The sequence below is a fragment of the Mobula hypostoma genome, chromosome 2 (assembly GCF_963921235.1).
Source record: "Mobula hypostoma chromosome 2, sMobHyp1.1, whole genome shotgun sequence".
NCBI classification, from domain to species: domain Eukaryota; kingdom Metazoa; phylum Chordata; class Chondrichthyes; order Myliobatiformes; family Myliobatidae; genus Mobula; species Mobula hypostoma.
The window spans coordinates 119,801,659-119,825,527 of record NC_086098.1 but is presented as its reverse complement, the minus strand read 5'-3'; the positions used below and the strand labels follow the sequence as shown (position 1 = coordinate 119,825,527).

Here is a 23,869-nt window from a genome sequence, read left to right as displayed (position 1 = left end):
AGAGTCTGAAACTTTAAAAGGAGTATTATCATATATAGAAACAGAATCATTTAAAGGAAACAATTCACTTTTACTAAAATTAATTTTATATCCTGAAATACCTCTGAATTCATTAAATAATTTTAGCAGGGCAGGAATGGATTCGTCAGGGTTAGATATATAAACCAATAAATCATCAGCATAAAGAGAGACCTTATGCATGGTCTCATTTACAAATATCCCATGGATATTTTTAGCCTCACGAAGAGCAATAGCAAGGGGTTCTAATATTAAATTAAACAACAAAGGACTTAATGGACAGCCTTGCCTTGTCCCCCGTGAAAGCTGAAAAAAAGGAGACCTACAATTGTTAGTAACAACAGTAGCAATAGGGGCTTTATATATCATTTTAATCCAATTATTAAAATTAACACCAGAGCCAAATTTCTCTAAAACATTGAATAAATATTTCCATTCGACTCGGTCGAACGCTTTTTCAGCATCCAAAGATACAACACATTGTGGAATTTTAGAAGAGGATGAATATATAATGTTAAGTAGTCTCCGAACATTTGAAAAGGAATAGCGATCCTTTATAAAGCCTGTTTGATCTTCACAAATAATTTTACCCAAAATATTCTCCAACCGATTAGCCATTATCTTTGACAAAATCTTAGCATCAACATTCTGTAATGAAATAAGTCTATATGAAGCACAGTCAGTGGGATCTTTATCTTTAAGAATTAAAGAAATAGAGGCCTCATAAAAAGTAGAGGGTAAGTCACCTTTCGCAAAAGAATCCTTAAACATTTCCAACATATACGGAGAGAGCAACTTTCCAAATTTTTTATAAAATTCTACGGGATAGCCATCAAGTCCTGGGGACTTACCAGATTGCACTGAAAAAATAGCTTTATGAATTTCAGCTTCAGTAATTTGAGCATCGAGAATCTTTTGATCCTCAGCCGAGATTTTAGGAAAAACAATCTTTCGTAAAAAAGCATTCATTTTAGAGGAATCTAATGGACATTGAGATTTATATAGCTCAGCATAAAAGTCTTGAAAAATGTTATTAATTTCCTCATATTCCTGAGCTAAGGTACCATCTTTCCTATGAATTTTCATGACTTGCCTTTTGGCTGCAGCCATTTTTAATTGAGATGCAAGCAGTTTATTATTTTTATCTCCAGACATATAAAATTGGCTCTTTAACTTAAGTAAATAACCTTCAATGGGATGAGTTAATAACAGGTTATATTGTGATTGAAGTTCCACCCTTTGTTTAAATAAATCAGTATTGGGGGAAATTGCATAAATATTATCTAAATCTTTAATTTGTTTTGAAATTCTATCTAATTCTGCTTTAGTTTGTTTTTTAAGTTTAGCTGAATAAGAAATAATCTGACCGCATAAAAATGCTTTAAATGTATCCCATATAACTAATTTAGACATACCCCCTATATCATTAAAAAGAAAAAAATTCTTTTATCTGGGTTTCAATGGAAGTGACAAAGTCAGAGTTTTGCAATAATGTCTGAGACATGCGCCAAGGTGGGCGGGCAAGAATGACATCATCAAATTCAAAAGACAAACTCAGAGGCGCATGATCAGATATAGCAATAGCGTCATATTTGCAGGTTTTAACACTAGGCAAGAAGCGGGGATCGATTATAATATAATCGATCCTCGAATATTTTTTTATAAACGTGTGAGAAGAAAGAATATTCTCTATTGTCGGGATGAAGATACCTCCACAAATCAATCAACCCAAAATCAATCAAAAAGGAATTAATAAATGACGTGGATCAATTTGGAAGTCGCTGATTGGTTGAGCTCTTATCAATCGTAGGATTTAAACAACAATTAAAATCCCCACCCATTATGAGCATATATTCATTTAAGTCAGGCAGTAAAGCGAATACCTTTTTAAAAAAAAGGATCATCTAAGTTAGGACTATACAAATTAAACAAAACAACTTTTCTATTACAGATTGTTCCTTTAACAATTAAAAATCTACCATTAGAATCTGATTCAATGTCCTCTTGAATAAATATATTAGGTTTAATGAAAATAGAGACGCCTTTTGTTTTACTCTGAGAAGTAGAGTGGAATTGCAAACCATTCCACCATCTAAAAAATCTATTTTGATCTCCCGCCCTGATATGTGTCTCTTGAGCAAAAATTATATCAGGTTGGAATTGGTTAATAATTTTAAAATTCTTCTTTCGTTTAATAGGATGATTCCAACCACATACATTCCAACTTATTATATTAATCCGTTTGAACAGCGTACTATAATTTCATTCTACTTTATACATGCACAAAGCACATACCAACGCAGGATGATCAAAGACGGCGGTGATGAAGAATACAACCAAATAAAAAACACGCATGCTCCAGAACCACCCAATCGGAAAAAACTAACTCTAAACCCACCCACACCCGGAAACCGGAAAAAGGCAAGCGATCTACGATAGAATTCAAAGCTGCTGACTGCTCTGTCTGTGTTTTCTTTCCCTCCCCCCAGTAAGTAAAAAAGTAGAGTGACCTTGTGAAAAAGACAATAAAGTCTCGGGAAAAAAGGTACTTACATTCCATCGACTGATAAACAAGAAAGAACCAAAATAATGTTATCTCTTAGAGAGAAAAACCAGCGCCATCTTTAAGTTTAGTATTAATTCCCTTAAAAAGCTTTAAATTCAATTATAAAATGTTATAATAGAACAGAAAAATATATAAAAAGCCCTATTAGTAGGAAAAACTACCAATTAGCTACGAAGTATTAAATTAAAGGAACAAATTGCCTTATCTTCTTCCCTTAGTGATAAAATGTCCAGAGATCATTTGAGCAGAGATACTTAAACCATAAATCTTTCCAAATGAAAACCAATAATATGCAACAAAGAACAACTTCCCGTGTTCTTTAATTAGTCTCTCGATGAAATATACAAGTGACCTTCATAAATCCTCTTTCCAAAATGCGAATAATATACAAATAGCCAAACAGCCTTTCAGATGGATCATTCAACAGCGGTGTCGGTGACAGCGGCAGGCAAAGCCTGAACAAAATCCAGTGCAGCTTTTGGATCAAAAAACGTACGAGGACGAGAATTAGGAGGGAAAATTTTAAGTCTTGTCGGATACCTCAGAGACGGGAAAAGATTCTTATCATATGCTTGTTTCATTACCAGGGCAAATTTTGATCTTTGTTCCATTATCTCTCTTGGATAATCTTCGCAGAAGCGGAGCTCAGATTCCATAAATCTAAAAACTGTCTGTTTTCTTGCCTGTCGTATTATTTGATCTTTAATTTTAAAGTGATGAAAGCAAACCAGAACAGATCTTGGTTTACTAGAGTCCTTCGATTTCGAGATAAACGCCCTGTGTGCCCTTTCTATAGCAGGCAGCTTTGATAGAATGCTAGGAAATAAAGTGTGGAAAAGCTTACCAAAGTAAGCCATTAGATCTCCATCTTCAGCTCCTTCCTGTAGCCCAACAATTCTTATATTCCTTCGTCGGACCTAGTTTCCAGGTCTATAATCTTATTTTGATATCTTTCCAAATGAGTTGTAGCTTCAGACAGCTTTTGCTTAGTTATCTTCAATTCCTCTTCGTGTGAAATAACTTGAGTTTCCAGGTCTTTAAGTTTTCCAGGAAATGACTTCATTTCATTACTATTCTTTTCCAGTTGGTCTTTAATTGATCCATTCTGATCCTTAATTAAATTCACTGTCCGAACGATATCTTCAGCCCACGATGGCATTTCATCAGATCTTTCCTTTTGCACCTTTCCTTTCCCATTACCTTTATCATGAGGTTCAGGTATATTCTTCCCACTTCTTGTAGACATAGACATATTGTTCCCCCTCAAGAATCAACAAGTAAAAATTTTAAATTCAAAGCTTAAACTAGGGGGAAAGAAAGAAAACTAAGAGCAGCAGAAAAATACTGCTACTCCATTGGCAGACAGGGGTGGTCCTCCTGTCCCATGCCTCCGTCGGGTGGTGATCCACGCCCTGCCCAGGAGGACCCTGCCTAGCCTCAAGCCTGAAGACTCCAGCCTCCTGCCTAGCCTCAAGCCTGAAGACTCCAGCCTCCTGCCAAGCCTCGCCTCAAGTCTCTAGCCTCCTGCCTCTTGCCAAGCTTCGCCTCTAGCCTCAAGCCTGAAGACTCCAGCCTCCTGCCTCCTGCCAAGCCTCGCCTCTAGCCCCAAGCCTGAAGACTCCAGCCTCGTCCTGCCTGCCTGCCTGCCAAGCCCTGTCCTTGCCTAGTTCTGGGGTCCGAGCCAGAGGCAAGGCCCAGGTACTGGGGCCTTGTCCAGTCTCTGGCTCAAAGTCCAAGTCCGGGCTCCTAGGTCTCTTGTTCAGTCCTGTTCCAGGTTCCTGGTTTTCGTGTCCATGTCCTTGCCCTCAGCCTGTATCCTAGTCCTGTCCCTAGTGCTTCAGTGTCTGTGTCTTGAACTTGGGTCCATTCCTAGCCACCGCCCTATGACACAGAGAGAGTACCCAGGGTTCTACACAGAATCACACAGCCTTGAGGAGCATCTGCCTTGATGATCAGTGAGAACAACATGGTGTTTCCAACCTGCATTGATTGTATTCTTCAATAAGCAAGTTGAGGATCCAGTTGCAGAGAGAAGTATAGAGGCCTAGGTCTTGGTGCTTGATGATGTTTTGAGGGGATGATGGTGTTGAACACTGATTTATAGTGAATGAATAACAACCTGGCATGTTTTAGTTATCTAAATGGTACATGACAGAGTGGAGTCAGCCAGACAGCATCTGCTGTATACCTATTGTGATGATAGGATAAGTGATGCAGGTCCAGTTCCTTATTGAGGCAGGTGTTGATTCAAGTCAAAACAATCCTCAGAAAGCAATTTACTACAGTAGGTGAAAGAGTTACAAAATGATATTAATTGAGACAAGTCACCCTGCTCTTCATAGGCACTGGTATAATTGACACTATCATAAAGTGGGAGGGAACCTACATACAGTACATCTGTAGCCATCTTTCTGTGCTTTTTTTTTTAAACCTCCTGTCCTTAAGGTTACTCCCTTTCCATCAATTAGGATTTCAAATATTCTCTTCAGAAGTAGTAAAGATTTACTTATACCTTTTCTAGTTTCATATTCACATTGTGGTCTCCTCTGCATAAGGGAAATCAAAAGCATATAAAAGAATGCAGGTTTAATGATCCTTTTGGAGAACACTTATTATATAGCTTGAATTTAAAATATTGTAGAATTAGTTAACTGCAGACTTCCTAATTAAACTCAGAGTACATTTTAGTAAATAAGAGTCAATATCAAATCAAAGCAATTCAAAACCTATGTATCTATAATCTCTAAATCAAAAAGCACATCAGGATACATGCAGAAGTGCAATGTTATTAATGAGATGGGAAAAGCAAGGACCTCCAAGTTCATGTAAAATTTTCCATTATTGAATGATAGGACTCCTTTTCCTTAATGTGGAAAACAGCAAAACGGCAAAGATGCAATATATATGATAGAACTTTTAAGACATACATTATGATTTTATGGTCCTTAAGTACCAACAGTTATAGAGATACTTTTCATAACTGTTACCTGAAAGATCTGTAACCTTGTGCTTGCTTCTGCAGGTAGGATACCAGGAACCATAGGCCCCTCCTACAAAACATACAAAGAGAAAGAATATCTTCAACTGAATTACAAGCAGCTATTATACAACTGTTGGTTTACAATCATTATTGAAGATTAATCTTACAATACATATTTAGTGGGATAAACAAATAAGTGCTTTCAGTTATACAGTAAAACAGCACAGAAACAGGCTCTTCAGCTCAACTCAGCCAGGTTAAGCTCCCTGAGCTTGTTTCACTTAGCTGATATCCCCCTAAACTTTCCAATACATGAACATACTGACCTAACTGTATTCCTAATGTGTTTCCTGGGGGTGGGGGAGGGATAGGGAGGGGGTGAAAGGAACTGTCATCTCACTCAACAGAGGCTGGGTTCCTCCAATAGCTTATTGTTGCTACTGTGATAGGATCTTCAGTTTCATTTGTTATGGACTATGCCTTTAAGGAGGGACAGAGACCGAGACGGAATACAATGTTACGAAAAGAAGTTGTCTTCTACTGCTGACTGAGTCGCTACAGAGAGAGAGAAGGAGCTACATGATGGACAGCTCATGTTCAGCGTGTGTGAATTTAAGCAAGGTCAATTGTCTTTCTCACGGACACACAGAGGCTAGTGACAAAAGAGTCACTGACTGAACTCTTTGAGTGCCCGCGAGGGTGGGTTGAGGATCAATCAAGAGAGATTGATCAGTGGCTGTCACAGTGCGTGTAAGGGTGACCCTGTGGGAACTACTGGTGTGTTTAATCCTTGCCTGGGTTGGTAGTTTTACCACTTGAAGACAGAGACAGTACCCTTAGTGTTGTCACATTTGGGCTAACTTGAAGGATTCGGAGGACAACAGGAAGATCGATGACACCTGTTTATTTGGATTACAAATACCTCTCTCTCACCTCAGTTCCGTGGACTGAACTGAACTTTCTTACATACCATAGTAACACTGCAACTCTGACCACCTGAGCTCGAATGAATTTGGGAACTTTATCTATACACCTATATATGCAGAACATCTAACTCTTGATTTACCTGGTTTAAGTTACCATATTACATAGTTACTACTAAAATAGTGATTTGTTAACAGTGACACCAGACTCCAGGTGTGTTCTATTGCTGCTGATACTTTTACAGGGTTGCGTGTACATAACCCTACAGATTTCACTATCTCAGTCTTTTATGTATCTACCTTGGTATTCTCTCTAGCTGATGGCAAGATGCCAGAGGAGGAGAGAGTAGGCAATGTTGTTAGCTTGTTAAAGGCTGCAAAAGGGATAATCCAGGAAATTATACTGTAGTCCAGTGAGCGTTACTGAAGAGAACTCTTAGGGATAAGATAGACTTGCATTTAGAAAAGTATGTGCTTTCTTTTTTTCTAAAGGAAGTTTATTCATTGATGACAGCATCACATAACTACAATAGTACGTGCTCTACTGCTTACACTATTTACAGTTTCAAATTATAATACAATCATCTCTATCTAGAATCGCTATCTCCATCGAGCTCCTGTGATGCCCACCAATCCTGGAAGTCCTTATTGTAGCTCGGATACAGCGTGGTCCTTCTCCAGGAACACAAGGGCAGGTATGTAACTTTTGAAAAAAGATAAGCAATCAGCTCAGACTAAAATTTTAACTGCTGGCTGCCAAGACGTGTGAACAGCCACCTTGACAAGGCCCAGGAGCAAACAAACTAGGAGACCCTCGGACTGACTCACCCAACTCATTATCGGGTGAGTGAAGATCAGTAGTGTGAGGCTGAAGTGCATCCAAAACCTGAGGTACAGTCCCTTCAGATATTCAAATAGAGGCTGAAACCTCTTAAACTCCAGACATACATGATACAACGACGTCTCCCAGTTTCAGAAATGACAGGCAACTGGGGAGTTTGCAAATCAACTTGCAAACTTGCCCTATGAAACCCTTTCTACTCCCCATATAAAGGCTGAGGACTCTGCACAAAGACAATTCCAGTGGGAAGGTCCAGCTTGAGCTCATTAGGGATTGGCAGGATGGCTTTGTGTAGACAGATCATGTCTTACAAATTTGCTAGAGCTTTTTGAAGAGGTGACAAAGAAGATTGATGAGGGTAGTGCAGCAGATATTGTTAATATGGACTTTTTTTTTTAGGAGGGTACTTGACAAGGCTTTTCCAGAATATTAAAGTAGAGGGGTGTTTCCCTAACTGGAGTTCCATGACCAGTCATGTCCTGCAGTTGTGTGACTTCTTTGTGATGTGTGTGTGTGTGTGTGTGTGTGCGCGCGTGTACACACACAATAGACATGGTGGATTTCAATACGCAGGTTGATTGGGAAAATCAGGTTGATGCTGGATTCCAGGAGGGAGAATTTCTAGAGTGCCTATGAGATAGCTTTTTAGAGCAGCTCCTGATTGAGCCCACTAGGAGATCTGCTATCCTAGACTGGGTGTTGTGCAAAGAACTAGAATTGATAGGAGAGCTTAAGGTAAAAGAACCCTTGGGAGTAAGTGATCATAATATGACTGAATTCACCCTAAAATTTGAGAAGAAGCTAAAGTCTGGTGTATCAGTATTTCAGTGGAGTAAAGGGAATTACAGAGGTATGAGAGAGGGATTGGTCAGAATTGACTGGAAAAGAACACTGGCAGGGACGACAGCAAAGCAGTAATGGTTGGAATTGCTGTAGCAATTCAGAAGACACAGGATAGATACATGCTAAAGAGGAAGAAGTATTCTAAACGCAGGATGACATAACTGTGGCTAACAAGAAAGTTCAAAGCCAACATAAAAGCCAAAGAGAGGGCATATAATAGAGCAAATATGAGTGAAAAGTTAGAGGACTGGGAAACTTTCAAAAACCAACAGAAGGCAACTAAAAAAGTCATTAAGGTAAAGATTGAATATGAAAGTAAGCAAGCCAATAATACTAAAGAGGATAGCAAAAGTTTCTTCCGATACATGAGGCAAAAGTAGATATATGACCACTGGAAAATGAAGCTGGAGAGGTAGTAATCAGGGACAATGAAATAGCAGACAAACTGAATAAATATTTTGCATCAGTATTCACTGTGGAAGACACTAGCAATATGATGGAAGTTCCAGGTGTCAGGGGTCATGAAGTGTATGAAGCTACCATAACTACAGAGAAGGTTCTTGGGAAACTCAAAGGTCTGAAGGTAGATAAGTCACCTGGACCAGATGGTGTACATCTCAGGGTTCTGAAAGAGGTGGCTGAAGAGATTGCAGAGGCATTAGTAATGATCTTTCAAGAATCACTTGATTCTTGAATGGTTCCAGAAGACTAGAAAATTGTAAATGTCATTAATTCTTCAAGAAGGGAAAGAGGCAGACCTCAGAGGTTGGAAAAATGTTGGAGTCGATTATTAAGGATGAGGTCTCAGGATACTTGGAGGCACATGATAAAATAGGCTGTAGTCAGCATAGTTTCCTCAAGGGAAAATCTTGCCTGACAAATCTGTTGACGAAATATCAAAACAGACCAAGGAGAATTGGTGTATGTTCTGTACTTGGATTTTCAGAAGGCCTTTGACAAGGTGTCACACATAAGGCTGCTTAACAAGCTAAGAACCGATTGGATTACTGGAAAGTTTCTAGCATGGTAAATCAGTGGCTGATTGGCAGGAGGCAAAGAGTGGGAATAAAGGGAGCTTTTCCTGGTTGGCTGCTGGTGACAAGTGGTGTTCTACAGGGATCTGTGTAGGAACCGATTCTTTTTACATTATATGCCAATGATTTGGATGATAGAATTGATGGCTTTGTTGCCAAGTTTGCAGATGATATGAAGATAGGTGGAGGGGCAGGTGTTTTTGAGGAAGTAGAGAGGCTACAGAAAGACTTAGACAGATCAGGAGAATGAGCAAAGAAATGGCTGATGGAATACAGTGTTGGGAAGTGTATGGACATGCACTTTGGTAGAAGAAATGAAAGAGCAGACTATTTTCTAAATGTTGAGAAACACAAAAACTGAGGTGTAAATGGTCTTGGGAATCATTGTGCAGGATTCTCTCAAGGTTAATTTGCAGGTTGAGTCTTTGGTGAGGAAAGCCAATGCAATGTTAGCATTCATTTCATGAGGACTAGAATATAAAAGCAAGGATGTAATGTTAAGACTTTATAAAGCACTAACACGGTCTCACTTGGAGTATTGTGAGAAGTTTTGGACCCCCTACAGTATCTTAGAAAGGATATGCTGAAACTAGGGAGGGTTCAAAGGAGGTTCACGAAAATTATTCCAAGATTGAATGGCTTGTCACATGAACAGCATTTGATGGCTCTGGGCCTGTATTCACTAGAATTCAAAAGAATGAGGGGTGACCTCATTGAAATCTTCAAATGGAGAAAGACCTTGATAGGGTGGATGTGGAGAGGATGTTTGCTGTGGTGGGAGAGTCTAAGACTAGAGGCCACTGCCTCAGAATAGAGGGGCACCCTTTTAGAATGGAGCTGAGGAGGAATTTCTTTAACCAGAGAATAGCGAATCCGTGGGCTTCTTTGACACAGGCATGAAGGGATATGGGGAGAAGGCAGGAGATTGGGGTTGAGAGGAAAATTGGATTAGCCATAAGGAAAAGGCAGAGCATACTCAATAGGCCAAATGGCCTAATTGTGCTCCTATATCTTATTGTCTTATAAAGAAAGTGGTGGTATTTGGAATGTTGAAGAACATTAATGTGAGTATCCCCAAAGCCAAATGGGATATACCCTAGGCTAATAGAGAAGCAAGAGATGAGACTGCTGGGTATTAACTAAAGTCTTTATGTGCTGTCTAGCCATAGGCAAGATCCCAAAAGACTAGCAAATGCTAATTTTCTTGCTCTGCTCTAGGACAGAAATAGGGATAATTTTGGAATTTATAGGCCAGGGAGTCTCATGTTAATGGGAGGGAAGCTTATGGAAAGGATTCATAGGAATAGGACTTATAAGCATTTGGAAAAGCATAGGCTAATTAGGATAGTCAGCGTAACTTTGTGTAGGGCAGGTCATGTCCTACTAACTTGATCGAGTTTTCAGAGGAAGTGCTTGATGTGATTGATGACGGTAGAACAATGGATGTTGCATGGATTTTAGTAAGGTGTTTGACAAGGTCCTTCATGATAGTCTTATCCAGAAGTTTAAAATGTGTGGAATCCATGGTGACGTCCTTTTGTTTACTGAATTAGCTTACCAATACAAGATAGTAGTTGATGGGCTGGAGGTTCATGACTAGTGGTGTTTCACCGGTATCTGTTTGTGATATATTAATGGCAGATGGACAAATTGCAAGAGTGAGGTGTTGCACCTTAAGAGATCAAATGTAAAGAGAAAGTACACAACTAATGGCAGGATCATTAACAGTGTCAATGTGCAGAGAGATTTTGGAGTTCAAACCTATTGCTCCTTGAAAGTGGCAACACGTCCATAGGTCTGTAAAGAAAGTGTATCTTACCGTTATTAATTGAGTTCAACAGTCAGGAAGCTATGTTTCAGCTTTATAAACCTCTGTCTAGGCCACATGTGGAGTATTCCATTCAATTTCAAGTCAAGTCAAGTCACTTTTTATTGTCATTTCTACCATAACTGCTGGTACAGTACACAGTAAAAATGAGACAACGTTTTTCAGGACCATGGTGCTACATGAACAATACAAAAACTACACTGAACTAAGTTAAACAACACTAGACTACAGACCTACCCAGGACTGCATGAAGTGCACAAAACAGTGCAGGCATTACAATAAATAATAAACAAGACAATATGCACAGTAGAGGGTAGTAGGTTGGTGTCAGTCCAGGCTCTGGGTATTGAAGAGTCTGATGACTTGGGGGAAGAAACTGTTACATAGTCTGGTCATGAGAGCCCGAATGCTTCGGTGCCTTTTGCCAGATGGCAGGAGGGAGGGTTTGTATGAGGGGTGCGTGGGATACTTCATAATGCTGTTTGCTTTACGGATGCAGCGTGTGGTGTAAATGTCACTAATGGCGGGAAGAGAGACCCCGATGATCTTCTCAGCTGACCTCACTATCCGTTGCAGGGTCTTGCAATCCGAGATGGCACAATTTCCGAACCAGGCAGTGATGCAAATGCTTAGGATGCTCTCAATTCAACCTCTGTAGAATGTGGTGAGGATGGAGGGTGGGAGATGGACTTTTCTCAGCCTTCACTGAAGGTAGAGACGCTACTGGGCTTTCTTTGCTATGGAGCTGGTGTTGAGGGATCAGGTGATATTCTCCGCCAGGTGAACACCAAGAAATTTGGTGCTCTTAATGATGTCTATGGAGGAGTCGTCAATGTTCAGTGGACAGTGGTCGTTCCGTGTCCTCCTGTGGTCAACAACCATCTCTTTTCACCCAGTATGGGAAGAATATGGTGGTTTTTGAACGTGTGCAGAAGATGCTTACCAGGATGCTGCCTTGATTAGAGGACATGTACTATAAGGAGAGGTTAGACTATTTAGGGTTGTGTTCTCTGGAGCAGCAGAGGCTGAAGGACAACTGATAGAACTTTATAAAATCTTGTGAGACACTGAACAATTAAAATATTTTTCTCAAGGTAGAACAGACTAATATCAAAGGATATACATTTAAGATGAGAGGGGAAAGTATGCTGAAGGGGCTGTTCCTGTGTTGTACTGTTTTACCTGTGTGTTCTATGTAATCCTAAACTGGAGAATCAATAAACAGTCTCAAAATCAAAACTCTGTCTTTGGCTATATCTTGTCATTAAAAATGCTGGATAGCTATTTAGATTCATATTCATTTATGTATCACAGGTACATTAAAATATACAGTGAAGATCCACTTGCATTAACTAGCATAATATAAGGATGTGCTGGAGGCAGCCCACAAGAGTCACTAAACATTCTGTCTGGCTCACCATATTCCACAGAAAAACACAAGCAATGACAATAACAACAGCAATCAGAATAACAATAAAACAACAACAGCAATTCAAACTCCTTTCTCACCCTCTCAACCACCCATCCATTCACACTCACAGACAGACCTTGAACCCCAGGGCAGGCCACCCCCGAGTCTCCTACCACTAGTCCACTAGACTCCCATACTTGCAGATATTGAACCTCTAATCTCCAGTCATTGGCCCAGACTCACAGATTCTCAGACCTTCGACCCTCAGACATGTTGACCCAAGGGCTTGACCTTCGGGTCTCGATCTCTGGACTTGCTGACTTCAGTATTTGAACTTCAGGTTTTGACTTCTGTATTTGGCTATCCCTGGACTTCAACTTCTAGACTTCGCCAGCCTCTGGGTAATTTCAGAACCCACATGGGCTTTGACCCTGAGACTTGCCATCCTGGAGGGATCAACAGCCCTCGTACCTCCTGCCTGCAAAGACCTCAGAATCTAAGACTTCTTGATCCAGGGGTACTCACCAACCTGGTGGGGGGGGGGTGGGAGTCATCAGCCCTTGTCCATGGGGTCTACTGACCTCAGTCATTGACTACAGCAATGGTTGGTTTTAGTCCTTCATCCATCCACTGGGCACACCAGCCTTTAACCATGAAGTGCTCTGATCTGGACTCTGATCACCGGCTCTTGCCTGTAACCTTTAGCTTCCCTTCATCCCTGTTCCTAAACTTAATCTGTCCCCTAATTCCCCATGCTGTCCCCAAAACCATCTCTACAAGTGAAATAACTAAGTCTGAGCCACGATCTTAATTTAACCAGTAGAAGGTGGAGCCTTCATGACCATCCTCATTTTTAGTGATTTTGTACCCAGAACATGAATGCAATAGATAAGGCCAAACAATTTGAAGTGTATACAGTCAGAAGTGCCAAAGAATTCTCAATCACAGATTCCTCCTGAAATTGTCTTCTTCTTAGGCAGTTTCTCAGGACTGAGGTTACTTGCTTCCATTCTATTTCTGTGGGTTGTAAGGTAAGATAAATAAGTGCCCAGAAGATGTTGCCATATTTGGACAGAGTTAATTGAGTAGTTTTTGAAAAGGTTTAATTTTTCTGCCATTTACACAGAGCTTATGTGTGTAAATAATTAATTAATGAACTCAAGGGTTTCAGTGTCATTTTAAATCCTTCTCCATAGCAATTCATAGTCATAGTCATACTTTATTGATCCTGAGGGAAATTGGTTTTCATTACAGTTGCACCATAAATAATAGTAATAAAACCATAAATAATTAAATAGTAATATGTAAATTATGCCAGGAAATAAGTCCAGGACCAGCCTATTGGCTCAGTGTGTCTGACCCTCCAAGGGAGCAGTTGTAAAGTTTGATGGCCACAGGCAGGAATGACTTCCTATGACGCTTAATGTTGCATCTCGGTGGAATGAGTCGCTGGCTGAATGTACTCCTGTGCCCAACCAATCCATTGTGTAGTGGATGGGAGACATTGTCCAAGATGGCATTGTGCATACAGCATTTTTAAGGCAGTTTTGAGAATATACTTGAAATTCTTTCCTCCATCCACCAGGTAATCTCTTCCCATGACAGAGCTTGCTGCAGTGTCAGTTTTGAGAATCTTCCTGAAGTATTCAAAGTTCAATGTAAATTTATTATCAAAGTACATATATGTCACCATATGCAACCCTAATATTTATTTTCTTGCAGACATATTCAATGAATCCAATAACCATAATAGAATCAATGAAAGACCACACCAACAGGGTGACAATCAGTGTGAAAAAGATGACAAACTGTGCAAGTACAAAAAAAAAATGAAAAAAGGAAAGGGGGGGGGAGGAGAGAGAGAGAGAGATAAATAAATAAGCAAGCAATAAATATTGAGAACATGGGATGAAAAGTCCTGAAAGTGAGTCCATAGGTTGTGGGAACAGTTCAGTGATGGGGCAAATGATGTTGAGTGAAGTTATCCCCACTGGTTCAAGAGCCCAATGGTTGAGAGGTAATAACTGTTTCTGAATGTGGCAGTGTGAGTCCTGAGGCTCCTGTACCACCTTCCTGATGGCAGCAACGAGAAGAAAGCATGACCTGTGTGGTGGGGCCCCTGATTATGGATCCTACTTTCCTGCAACAACAATCCATGTAGATGTGCTCAATGGTGGGGAGGGCTCTACTTGTGATGGACTGGTCCATATCCACAACATTTTGTAGGATTTTCCATTCAAAGTCATTGGTGTTTCCATACCAGTCTGTGACAAAGCCAGTCAATATACTTCCACCAGACATCTATGGAAGTTTGTCAGAGTTTTAGATGTTATGCTGAATCTTTGCAAACTTCTAAGGGAGTAGAGACACTGCTGTGTTTTTTTGTAATTACACTTACGTGCTTGGCTCAGGACAGGACAGCTAAAATGATAACACCGAGGAATTTAATGTTTCTCACCTTCTCTACCTCTGATCTCCCATTGAGGACTGGCTCATGGCCCTCTGGTTTCCTTCCCCTGAAGTCAATAATCAGCTTCTTGGTCTTGCTGACATGGAGTAAGAATTTGTTGTGGCACCACTCAGCCAGATTTTCGATTTCCTTCTTATATGCTGATTCGTCACCACCTTTGATTCCGCCTATGACAGTACTGTTGTCAGCAAACTTAAATATGGCATTGGAGTTGTGCTTAGCCAGAAAGTCATAGGAGCAAAGAGAGCAGAGCAGGGGGCTAAGCACACAGCCTTGTGCTGCTTATTATAGATATCAACATTATTGATGTCAAGTTTGCTCATGACACGACAGTGGTGGGATTCATCACCAACAGTGATGAGACTGCCTATAGAGAGGAAGTAGAAGAGCTTGAGGCCTGCTGCCATGCAAATAACCTCTTCTGAATGTCATCAAGACAAAGCAGATAGTTATTGACTTCAGGAGAACTCACACTATTCATACCCCTCTTTACTTCAGGGGTACAGCAGTGGAAACCACAAGCTGTTTCAAATTCCTGGGAGTGCATATCTCGCAAAATCTCTCATGGTCTCAGAACTCATCCCACACAATCAAGAATGCTTACCAATGCCTCTATTTTTCTGAGGAGGCAGAAAGGAGCTGGACTATGCACATCAATTCTCACAAATTTATACAGAGGTGCAGTAGGGAATATCTTAACATGCTGCATCACTGTATGGTACAGGAACTACACTGTGGGGAAAAAGGAAGGCTTTACAATGTATAATAAGTACTGCCCACCACATCACTGGCATCAGCCTACCCACCATCAAGGACATATATACAGAAAGATGCCAGAAAAAGGCCAGAAACATCATGAAGGATCACACCCACCCTTCTCATGGGCTATTTATCCCACTCCCATTAGGGAGGAGGCTACATAGTATCCACACCATGACCACCAGACTCAAAAATCAGTTACTATCTCCGATCAATAAAGCTGATCAACACCTCCACACGCTATGCCACCCCACCATACTTTATGTACATACTGTATAATCAATGTATACAAGATAACTTATTTATATTTATTGTGTTTTTATTATTGTGTTCTTTATCTTAGTGTATTTTTCATATGCTGCATTGAATAAGTAGTAACACTTATTTTGTTCTCCTTTACACTTGTATACCAGAAGTGACATCAAATAAATTTGAGTCTAGAATCTTGAATTCAATCTACTTCTCTTTTGTTCAGAAATTACTCCATGCATCAAAGGTTTAACAAATCTCCACTACAATGCAGAGGTAGCTACACAAGTTGTTTCAATTTATCTGCGTGGCAATATGGAAACTATAATATAGGTTTCTGGACCACTGGCACAGCAACAAACATTATACAATACAATATAGGTATATCATAATGAAGCACGAGTTGCTCAATTCAGGCTCCCAAATGTATTTCACAGTCATGATTTAAATAAGTTAATAATCTTCCAGGACTGATTACTTTGGTAGCAGAAACTTAAAATGTAGCAGGTTAATGTCAATTTAAATAAATTATATATATTTGACTCCTCCAGCCCATCTCCCCCCCAATCAGGGATCGCAGCATGAGAATTGAAACCAAAAGAATGGATGTGTCTGTAGATAGAATAGTGGAAAAAAGCACATGATAAGGATCTCTTCTTTTCTGATATAGTCTGCAGAATTAATACCATATAAAAATATTTACCTTTTCATACTGTCGACCATATTTGAGTACTTCCTTCTGGAAGATATCAACTGATTCCAGCAGGTCTGCTTTAAATTTGGGTTGAACCTTCATCAATTCATCCTGCACATTTCTCTGTTGAGATAAGCAATTATAGCATGATACTGTAAGGTTTTGCAATGTCTTTGATTTGAATAGTTCAACACAAACTATGTTCATGTTAAAAAGTTAATGAATAGAAAAGCATTCAGAACTACTTAAAACATCAAAAGAAAATTGTTCAAACCCAGCAATCAAGTTTATTGACTAAATTTATTTGAAATTTGGAGTTTCTAATAAAAATCCAGAATAGAAATATGTAGAATGTAGAGTAAGTGTAGAATATGCCTAAATTTTTCAGTAACATGTAAGTATATAAATTTAGTTTAAGGCATAGTCAACCATTTTGCTCATCAACATTGCAAAGTCCTAAGTTCAAACACACTATCAACCATGCTCCTCAATGAGACAACTTAAGCAGATAACGGCTATCAATCTTCCAGGTAAATTGCCAGGCACAATTAAGTTTGCTGATCAGCAGGGGTAAATTTGATGGTAGTAGTGAGTCTAGCAGAAAGCTAGCCAATTTCCGATACCAATTACCATCTGGCAACTTCTGCGGAAGAGTCAGAGTAAACTGCAGCTAAGTGTCATCACATTTATCAAAATTGATTTTTTAATCTCCCAGATTAAGGATACATGATAGAGCATTACTTTGCCCTATCATTTGACAATAACTCAGCCATATGTTAAGATTCAAATTTTTGTTAAATAGTTGAATCTCAAATCGACATAATGAATGATCCATAAAATACTGATGGCTCTATATCTTTACATTTGTTGTAAGCTCTGACACTGGATGACGAATTTTTCAGAAGAGTTTCTTACTCAGAATTTTTTTTGCTTATGATAAACTGCTTGAAATTGAATACAAATATAATTTCAGACTAGTTGTATCACGTAGGAATTTGGAAAGACAAGAAATTAACTTCTATTGAAAGATGATGGCTGGTTCTTCGCTTGCGAAGATCAGGAGCGTAGAAGAGTCCTCAGTAACGACGGCATGATCATTGGTGACTGTAGAGACCAATTCTGCCAATTTTGGATTTACAGACTCTGGAGCAGTAGGGATACTGGAACAGTTGGGATGAGGGTGCCTGGGTAGCAGGATTCTTATTGTCTTGCTTCTTCTCTTTAGCAGTCGCTCTTCTTGATTCCTCAAACTTCTTGGCTGCTCTGTGGATCAGTGTTCTCCAGCAGTCTCTGTCACAAGCCAGCTATTGCCACTCATTGACCTTGATATCTGCCTGACAGAGCTGCTGCTTAAGTTGGTCTTTGTACCTCTTGCACAGGGTACCATAATCTCTTTACCCTGAGAGAGTTCTCCATGGAGTACTGCTTTCAGTAACCTGGAGTTGTTCATGCGAGAAATGTGGCCTGACCAGCAGAACCGCTTGATTAGCAAAGTGGCCTCAATACTTGGAAGTTGAGCCTTCTCCTGGATTTCATTGTTAGAGACACGATCCTGCCAGCTGATACCCTTGAGGGAGTAGAAGTAGTGCTGATGGAAGCACTCAAGCAACCAGATTTGCTTTTGCAAAACCCAGGCTTCGGAGTCATATAGCAGTGTTGTGACATCCACTGCCTCTCCTTTGTCCACTCTGCTTGTTAGTTACTTGAAGAACTCTAACAGATTTGTCAGGCAAGATTTCCCTTTACTGAAACCATGTTGACTTTGACTTATTTTATCATTAGTACCTCAAAACTTCATCCCGAATGATAGACTCCAACACGTTCCTAACCACTGAGATTAGGCTAATTGGCCTATAATTTTCTTTATTTGCCTTCCTCTCTTCTTAGAGTGGAGTGACATTTGCAATCTTCCAGTCCTCCAGGACCATGCCAGAATCAAGTGATTCTTGAAAGATCATGACCAATGCATCCATTATCTCTTCAGCAACCTCTCTCAGGACTCTGGGATGTAGTCCATCTGTCCCAGGTGACTTATCCACCTTAAGACCTTTGTGCTTGCCTAACACCTTTTCCTTTGTAATATCAATAGCACTCACTCTTGCTCCCTGACACTCACGGACCTCTGGCACACTGCCAGTGTCTTCCACAGTGTAGACAGATGCAAATTACCCATTAAGTTCATCTGCCATTTCTTTGTTCCCCATTACTACCTCACCAGCATCATTCTCTAGTGGTCCAATATCAACTCTAATCTCCCTTTTACTCTTGATATAACTGAAAAGACTTACGGTATCCTGCTTTATATTATTGGCTAGTCGGTCCACATATTTCATCTTTTCCCTTCATAGAGCTTTCTTAGTTGCCTTATGTCGGATTTTAAACTTCCCACTCACTTTTACCACCTTATATGCCCTTTCTTTGGCTTTTATATAGTCCTTAACTTCCTTTGTCAGCCACAGTTGCCTACCCTTGCCATTTGAGAACTTCTTCCTCTGTGGGGCATATCTATCCTGCGCCTTGTAAACTATTCCCAGAAATTTCAACCATCTTTGCCCTGCCGTCATCTCTGCCAGTATCCTCCTCCAATCCACTTGGACAGGCTCCTCTCTTATGCCTCTGTAATTTCCATTATTCTATTGCAATACAGATACAGGTACATGTGAGTTATGCTTCTCCCTTTCAAACTGCAGTATGAATTCAGTCATATTAATGATCACTGCTTCCTTAGGGTTCCTTTAAGTTAAGCTCCCTAATAAGTTATTACCCAACGCCAATCTAAGATAGCCTTTCCCCAAGTAGGCTCAAACACAAGCTGCCCTAAAAAGCCATCTTGTAGGCATTCAACAAATTTTCTCACTTGTGATCTGACACCAACCTGATTTTCCCAATTCCCTTGTGTATTGAAGTCCCCCCCATTACAATTGCGTTATTACCCTTATTACTTGCCTTTTCCAGTTCCCTTTGCAACCTCAACCCCACACCTTGGCTACTATTTCGAGACCTGTATACGATTCTCGTAATGGTCTTTTTACCCTTGCAATTTCGTAACTCCACCCACAAAGATTCAACATTCTCTGACCCTACATCACCCCTTTCTAAAGATAATTCCACCTCTTGCAAACATAGCCACTGCCTATTTCTTCCTGCCTGCCCTTTTGATACAAAGTATATCCTTTGATGTTAAGCTCCCAAATGTGGCCTTCTTTCAGCCATGACTCAGTGATGCCCACAATGTCATACTGACCAATCTCTAATTGTGTCATGAGTTTGTCCACCTTATTCTGAATGCTATGCACATTCAAATCCAGCACCTTCAGTCCTGCATTCTTCGCCCTTTTTGAGTTTTGCCTCTGTGGTACAAATTAACTCTTTGTTCTGTCTGCATCTGTACCCAATCATTGGCTTGTCCTTCCTTACATTCATATAACACCCATCATCTACTTATAAATCTGCTGACTCATCCTTAGCTCTATCATCCTGGTTCCCATCCCCCTGCCATATTAGTTTTAACCACTCCCAACAGCTCTAGTAAATCTGCCCGCAAGAATATAAGAATATTAGTCCCTCTTGGATTCAAGTGCAACCCGTCCCCTTTTGTACAGATCCCTCCTGCCCCAGACGAGGTTCCAATTACCCAGAAGTCTGAATCCCTGCCCCATCCTCCAATTCTTCAGCCATGCATTTATCTGTCACCTCATTCTACTTCTATGCTCACTGTTACATGGCACAGGCTGTAACCCCAAGATTACTACCTTTTAGATCCTGCTTGTCAGCTTCCTTCCTAGCTCCCGTTTTTTTTCAGGACCTCCTCCCTTTTTCTTCCTATGTTGTTAGTACCAATATGTTCCACGACTTCTGGCTGCTCAACTTCTCTTTTCAGGATATTGTGGATGCATCCAGAAACATCTTGGACCGTGGCACTTGGGATCCGTTTTTCCTTTTTGCATCCACAGAATTGCCTAACTGTCCCCCTGATTATAGAGTCCCCTATAACTGCTGCCATCCTCTTCAGTTCCCTACCCTTCTGAGCCACAGGGTCAGACTCAAGGTGAGGCTTCACCAGTGCCTTATAAAGACTCAGCATCACATCCCTGATCTTGTATTCTAGACCTCTTGAAATGAGCATTTGCCTTCCTCACCACTGACTCAACTGAAAGTTAACCTTCAGGGTGTTCTGCACAAGGCCTCACAAGCCCCTTTGCATTTGTGATTTTTGGATTTTCTGCCCATTTAGAAAATAGTCCACACATTTATTTCTACTACCAAAGTACATGACCATGCATTTTCTAGCATTATATTTTATTTGCCACTTTCTTGCCTATTCTCCTAATCTAAGTCCTTCTGCATCCTCCCTGTTTCCTCAACACTACCTGCCCCTCCACCAATCTTTGTATCATCTCCAAACTTGGCAACAAAGCCATCTATTTCATCATCTAAATCACTTATATACAGCATAAAAAGAAGTGGTCCCAACACCAACCCCTGTGGAACACCACTAGTCACTGGCAGCCAAACAGAATAGGATCCTTTTATTCCCACTCGCTGCCTCCTACCAATCAGCCATGCATGTTAGTAACTTTCCTGTAATACCATGAGCTCTTAACTTGGTAAGCAGCCTCACCTGTGGCACCCTGTCAAAGGCCTTCTGGAAGTCCAAATATACAACATCCACTGCATCCCCTTTATCTACCCTACTTGTAATCTCCTCAAAGAATTCCAAAAGGTTCATCAGGCAGGATTTTCTCTTAAGAAAACCACTCTGACTTTGTCCTATCTTATCCTGTGTCACCAAGTACTCCATCACCTCATCCTTAACAATTGACTCTAGCATCTTCCCAACCACTGATGTCAGGCTAACTGGTCTATAATTTCCTTTCTGCTGCCTTCCTCCTTTCATAAAGAATGGAGAGATATTTGCAATTTTCCAGTCCTCTAGCACCATGCCAGAGTTAATGATTTTTGAAAGATCATTTCTATTGCCTCTATAATCTCTAATGCCACCTTTTTCAGAACCCTTGGGTACAGTTCATCTGGTCCAGGTGACTTATGTACTCTTAGGTCTTTCAGCTTTTTGAGTTACTTCTCCCTTGTAATAGTAACTGCACACACTTCTCTCCCTTCACACACTACAACATGTGGCACACTGCTAGTGTCTTCCACAGTAAAGACTAATGCAAAATACTCAATAGTTCAATCAGCTATCTCTTTGTCCCCCATTATTATTTCTCCTGCCTCATTTTCTAGCCGTCCTATGTCCACTCTCATCTCTCTTTAATTTTTTACATGTTTGAAAAAGGTTTTACTATTCACTTTGATATTGTTTGCTAGTTTGCTTTCATATTTCATCTTTTAGTTGCTCTCTGTAGGTTTTTAAAAACTTCACAATCCTCTACCTTTCCACTAATTTTTGCTTTGTTGTATGCCCTTTTTTTTGTTTTTACATTAGCTTTGACTTCTCTTGTCAGCCACGGTTATACTATTTTGCCATTTGAGTATTTCTTCATTTTTCAAATACACATGTTTGGAGTACACAATTTGCCTCAACACAGCAAGCACTTCCACCTCTGTAATCCGTATGCATTCCATGAACTCACTGATGTTTTGTCTCACTTATATAGACTCTGCACTTATCTCTCCAATAAATACAAATGAAAACAAATCCATTTAAGATCTCCCCAGTCTCTTTCAGATCAACGTGTAGATAACCACTCTGATCGTCCAGAGGACCAGTTTTGCCTCTTGATATCCTTTTGCTCTTAATATATCCATAGAACCCTTTGGGATACTCCTTCATCTTGTCTGCCAGAGCAACCCTATGTCTTCTTTTAAGCTTTTTGATTTCCTTATTAAGTATTTTCTTGCATTTATTATACTGCTCTAATACCTCAGTTGTTCCTTGCTGGCTGTATCTGCGAGGCACCTCCTTTATCTTCTTAACTAGGGCCTCACGATCTCTTGAAAACCAAGGTTCCCTAAAATTGTTAACTTTGCCTTTTATTCTGACAGGAACATACAAACTCTGTACTCTCAACATTTCACTTTTGAAGGTCTCCCACTTAACAAGCACATCTTTGCCAAAAATTAACCTGTCCCAATTCACACATGCCAGCTCCATCCTGATACCATTAGATTCTGAAAATAAACTAGCGCGAAATATAATAACTGATAGTTAAAGTTTCTATAATTATATAAAGCATAAAAGGGTGGCCAAAGTGAATGTAGGTCCCTTCGAGGACGAGAAGGGGGAATTGATACTGGTTAATGAGGAAATGGCTGAGACTTTGAATGACTATTTTGTGTTGGATTTCACAATGGAGGATATGTCTAACATGTCAAAGAGAGATAATATGGATGTGATGGGAGGTGTGGACCTCGATACAATAGCTATCACTAAAGAGGTAGTGTTGAGCAAACTTTGTGGGCCTGAAGATAAGCAAGTCCCCTGGTCCAGATGGAATGCATTCCAGGGTACTGAAAGAAATGGCATTGGATATAGTTGAGGGTTTGGTGATAATTTACCTAAATTCTCTGGTCTCTGGGCAGGTCCTGACAGATTGGGAGAACGCTAATGTCTCACCACTGTTCAAAAAAAGGATGTAGGCAAAAGGCAGGTAACTATAGGCCAGTTAGTTTAACATCTGTAATTGGGAAAATGCTTGAAGCTATCATTAAAGAAGAAATAGCGAGGCATCTGGAAAGAAATGGATCCATTAGGCATGGATTCAGCAAAGGCAGGTCCTGTTTACAAACTAACTGGAGTTCTTTGAAGATATAATGAGCACAGTAGATAGAGGGGAACAGATGAACATTATTTACTTTGATTTCCAGAAGGCATTTGATAAGGTGACATATAGAAGACTTATCCATAAGATAAGGATGCATAGTTTTAGCAGGGATAGAGGATTGGTTCACTAACAGAAAGCAGAGAGTTGGGATACATTGGTGTTACTCTGGATGGCAATCAGTGGTGAGCGGTGTGCCACAGGGCTTGGTGCTGGGCCTGCAACTGTTCACGATATACATTAATGATCCGGAAAAGGGGACTAAGCATAGTGTATCTAAGTTTGCTGATGACACTAAATTGAGTGGAAAAGCAAATTATGCAGAAGATACAGAGAGTCTGCAGAGAGATATAGATAGGTTAAGTGAGTGGGCAAGGGTCTGGCAGAAGGAGTACAATGTTGGTAAATGTGAGGTCATCCACTTTGGAAGAAAAAATGGAAGAACAGATTATTATTTAAATAGTAAAGTAT

The 23,869-nt window shown here is 40.1% G+C and overlaps 1 protein-coding gene across 1 annotated transcript in view; it reads right to left on the bottom strand.

The window, feature by feature from the left end:
• The window catches only part of LOC134357440 (dynein axonemal heavy chain 8-like), a 1,088,497-nt gene that overhangs the window by 648,787 nt on the left and 415,841 nt on the right, over positions 1 to 23,869 (bottom strand). The window contains exons 31-32 of the mRNA XM_063069028.1: positions 16,626 to 16,739; positions 5,572 to 5,634 (exon numbers count right to left, since the gene is read on the bottom strand). Of these exons, the coding sequence (XP_062925098.1) occupies positions 5,572 to 5,634; positions 16,626 to 16,739 (177 nt within the window). The remainder of the gene's footprint in view (positions 1 to 5,571; positions 5,635 to 16,625; positions 16,740 to 23,869) is intronic.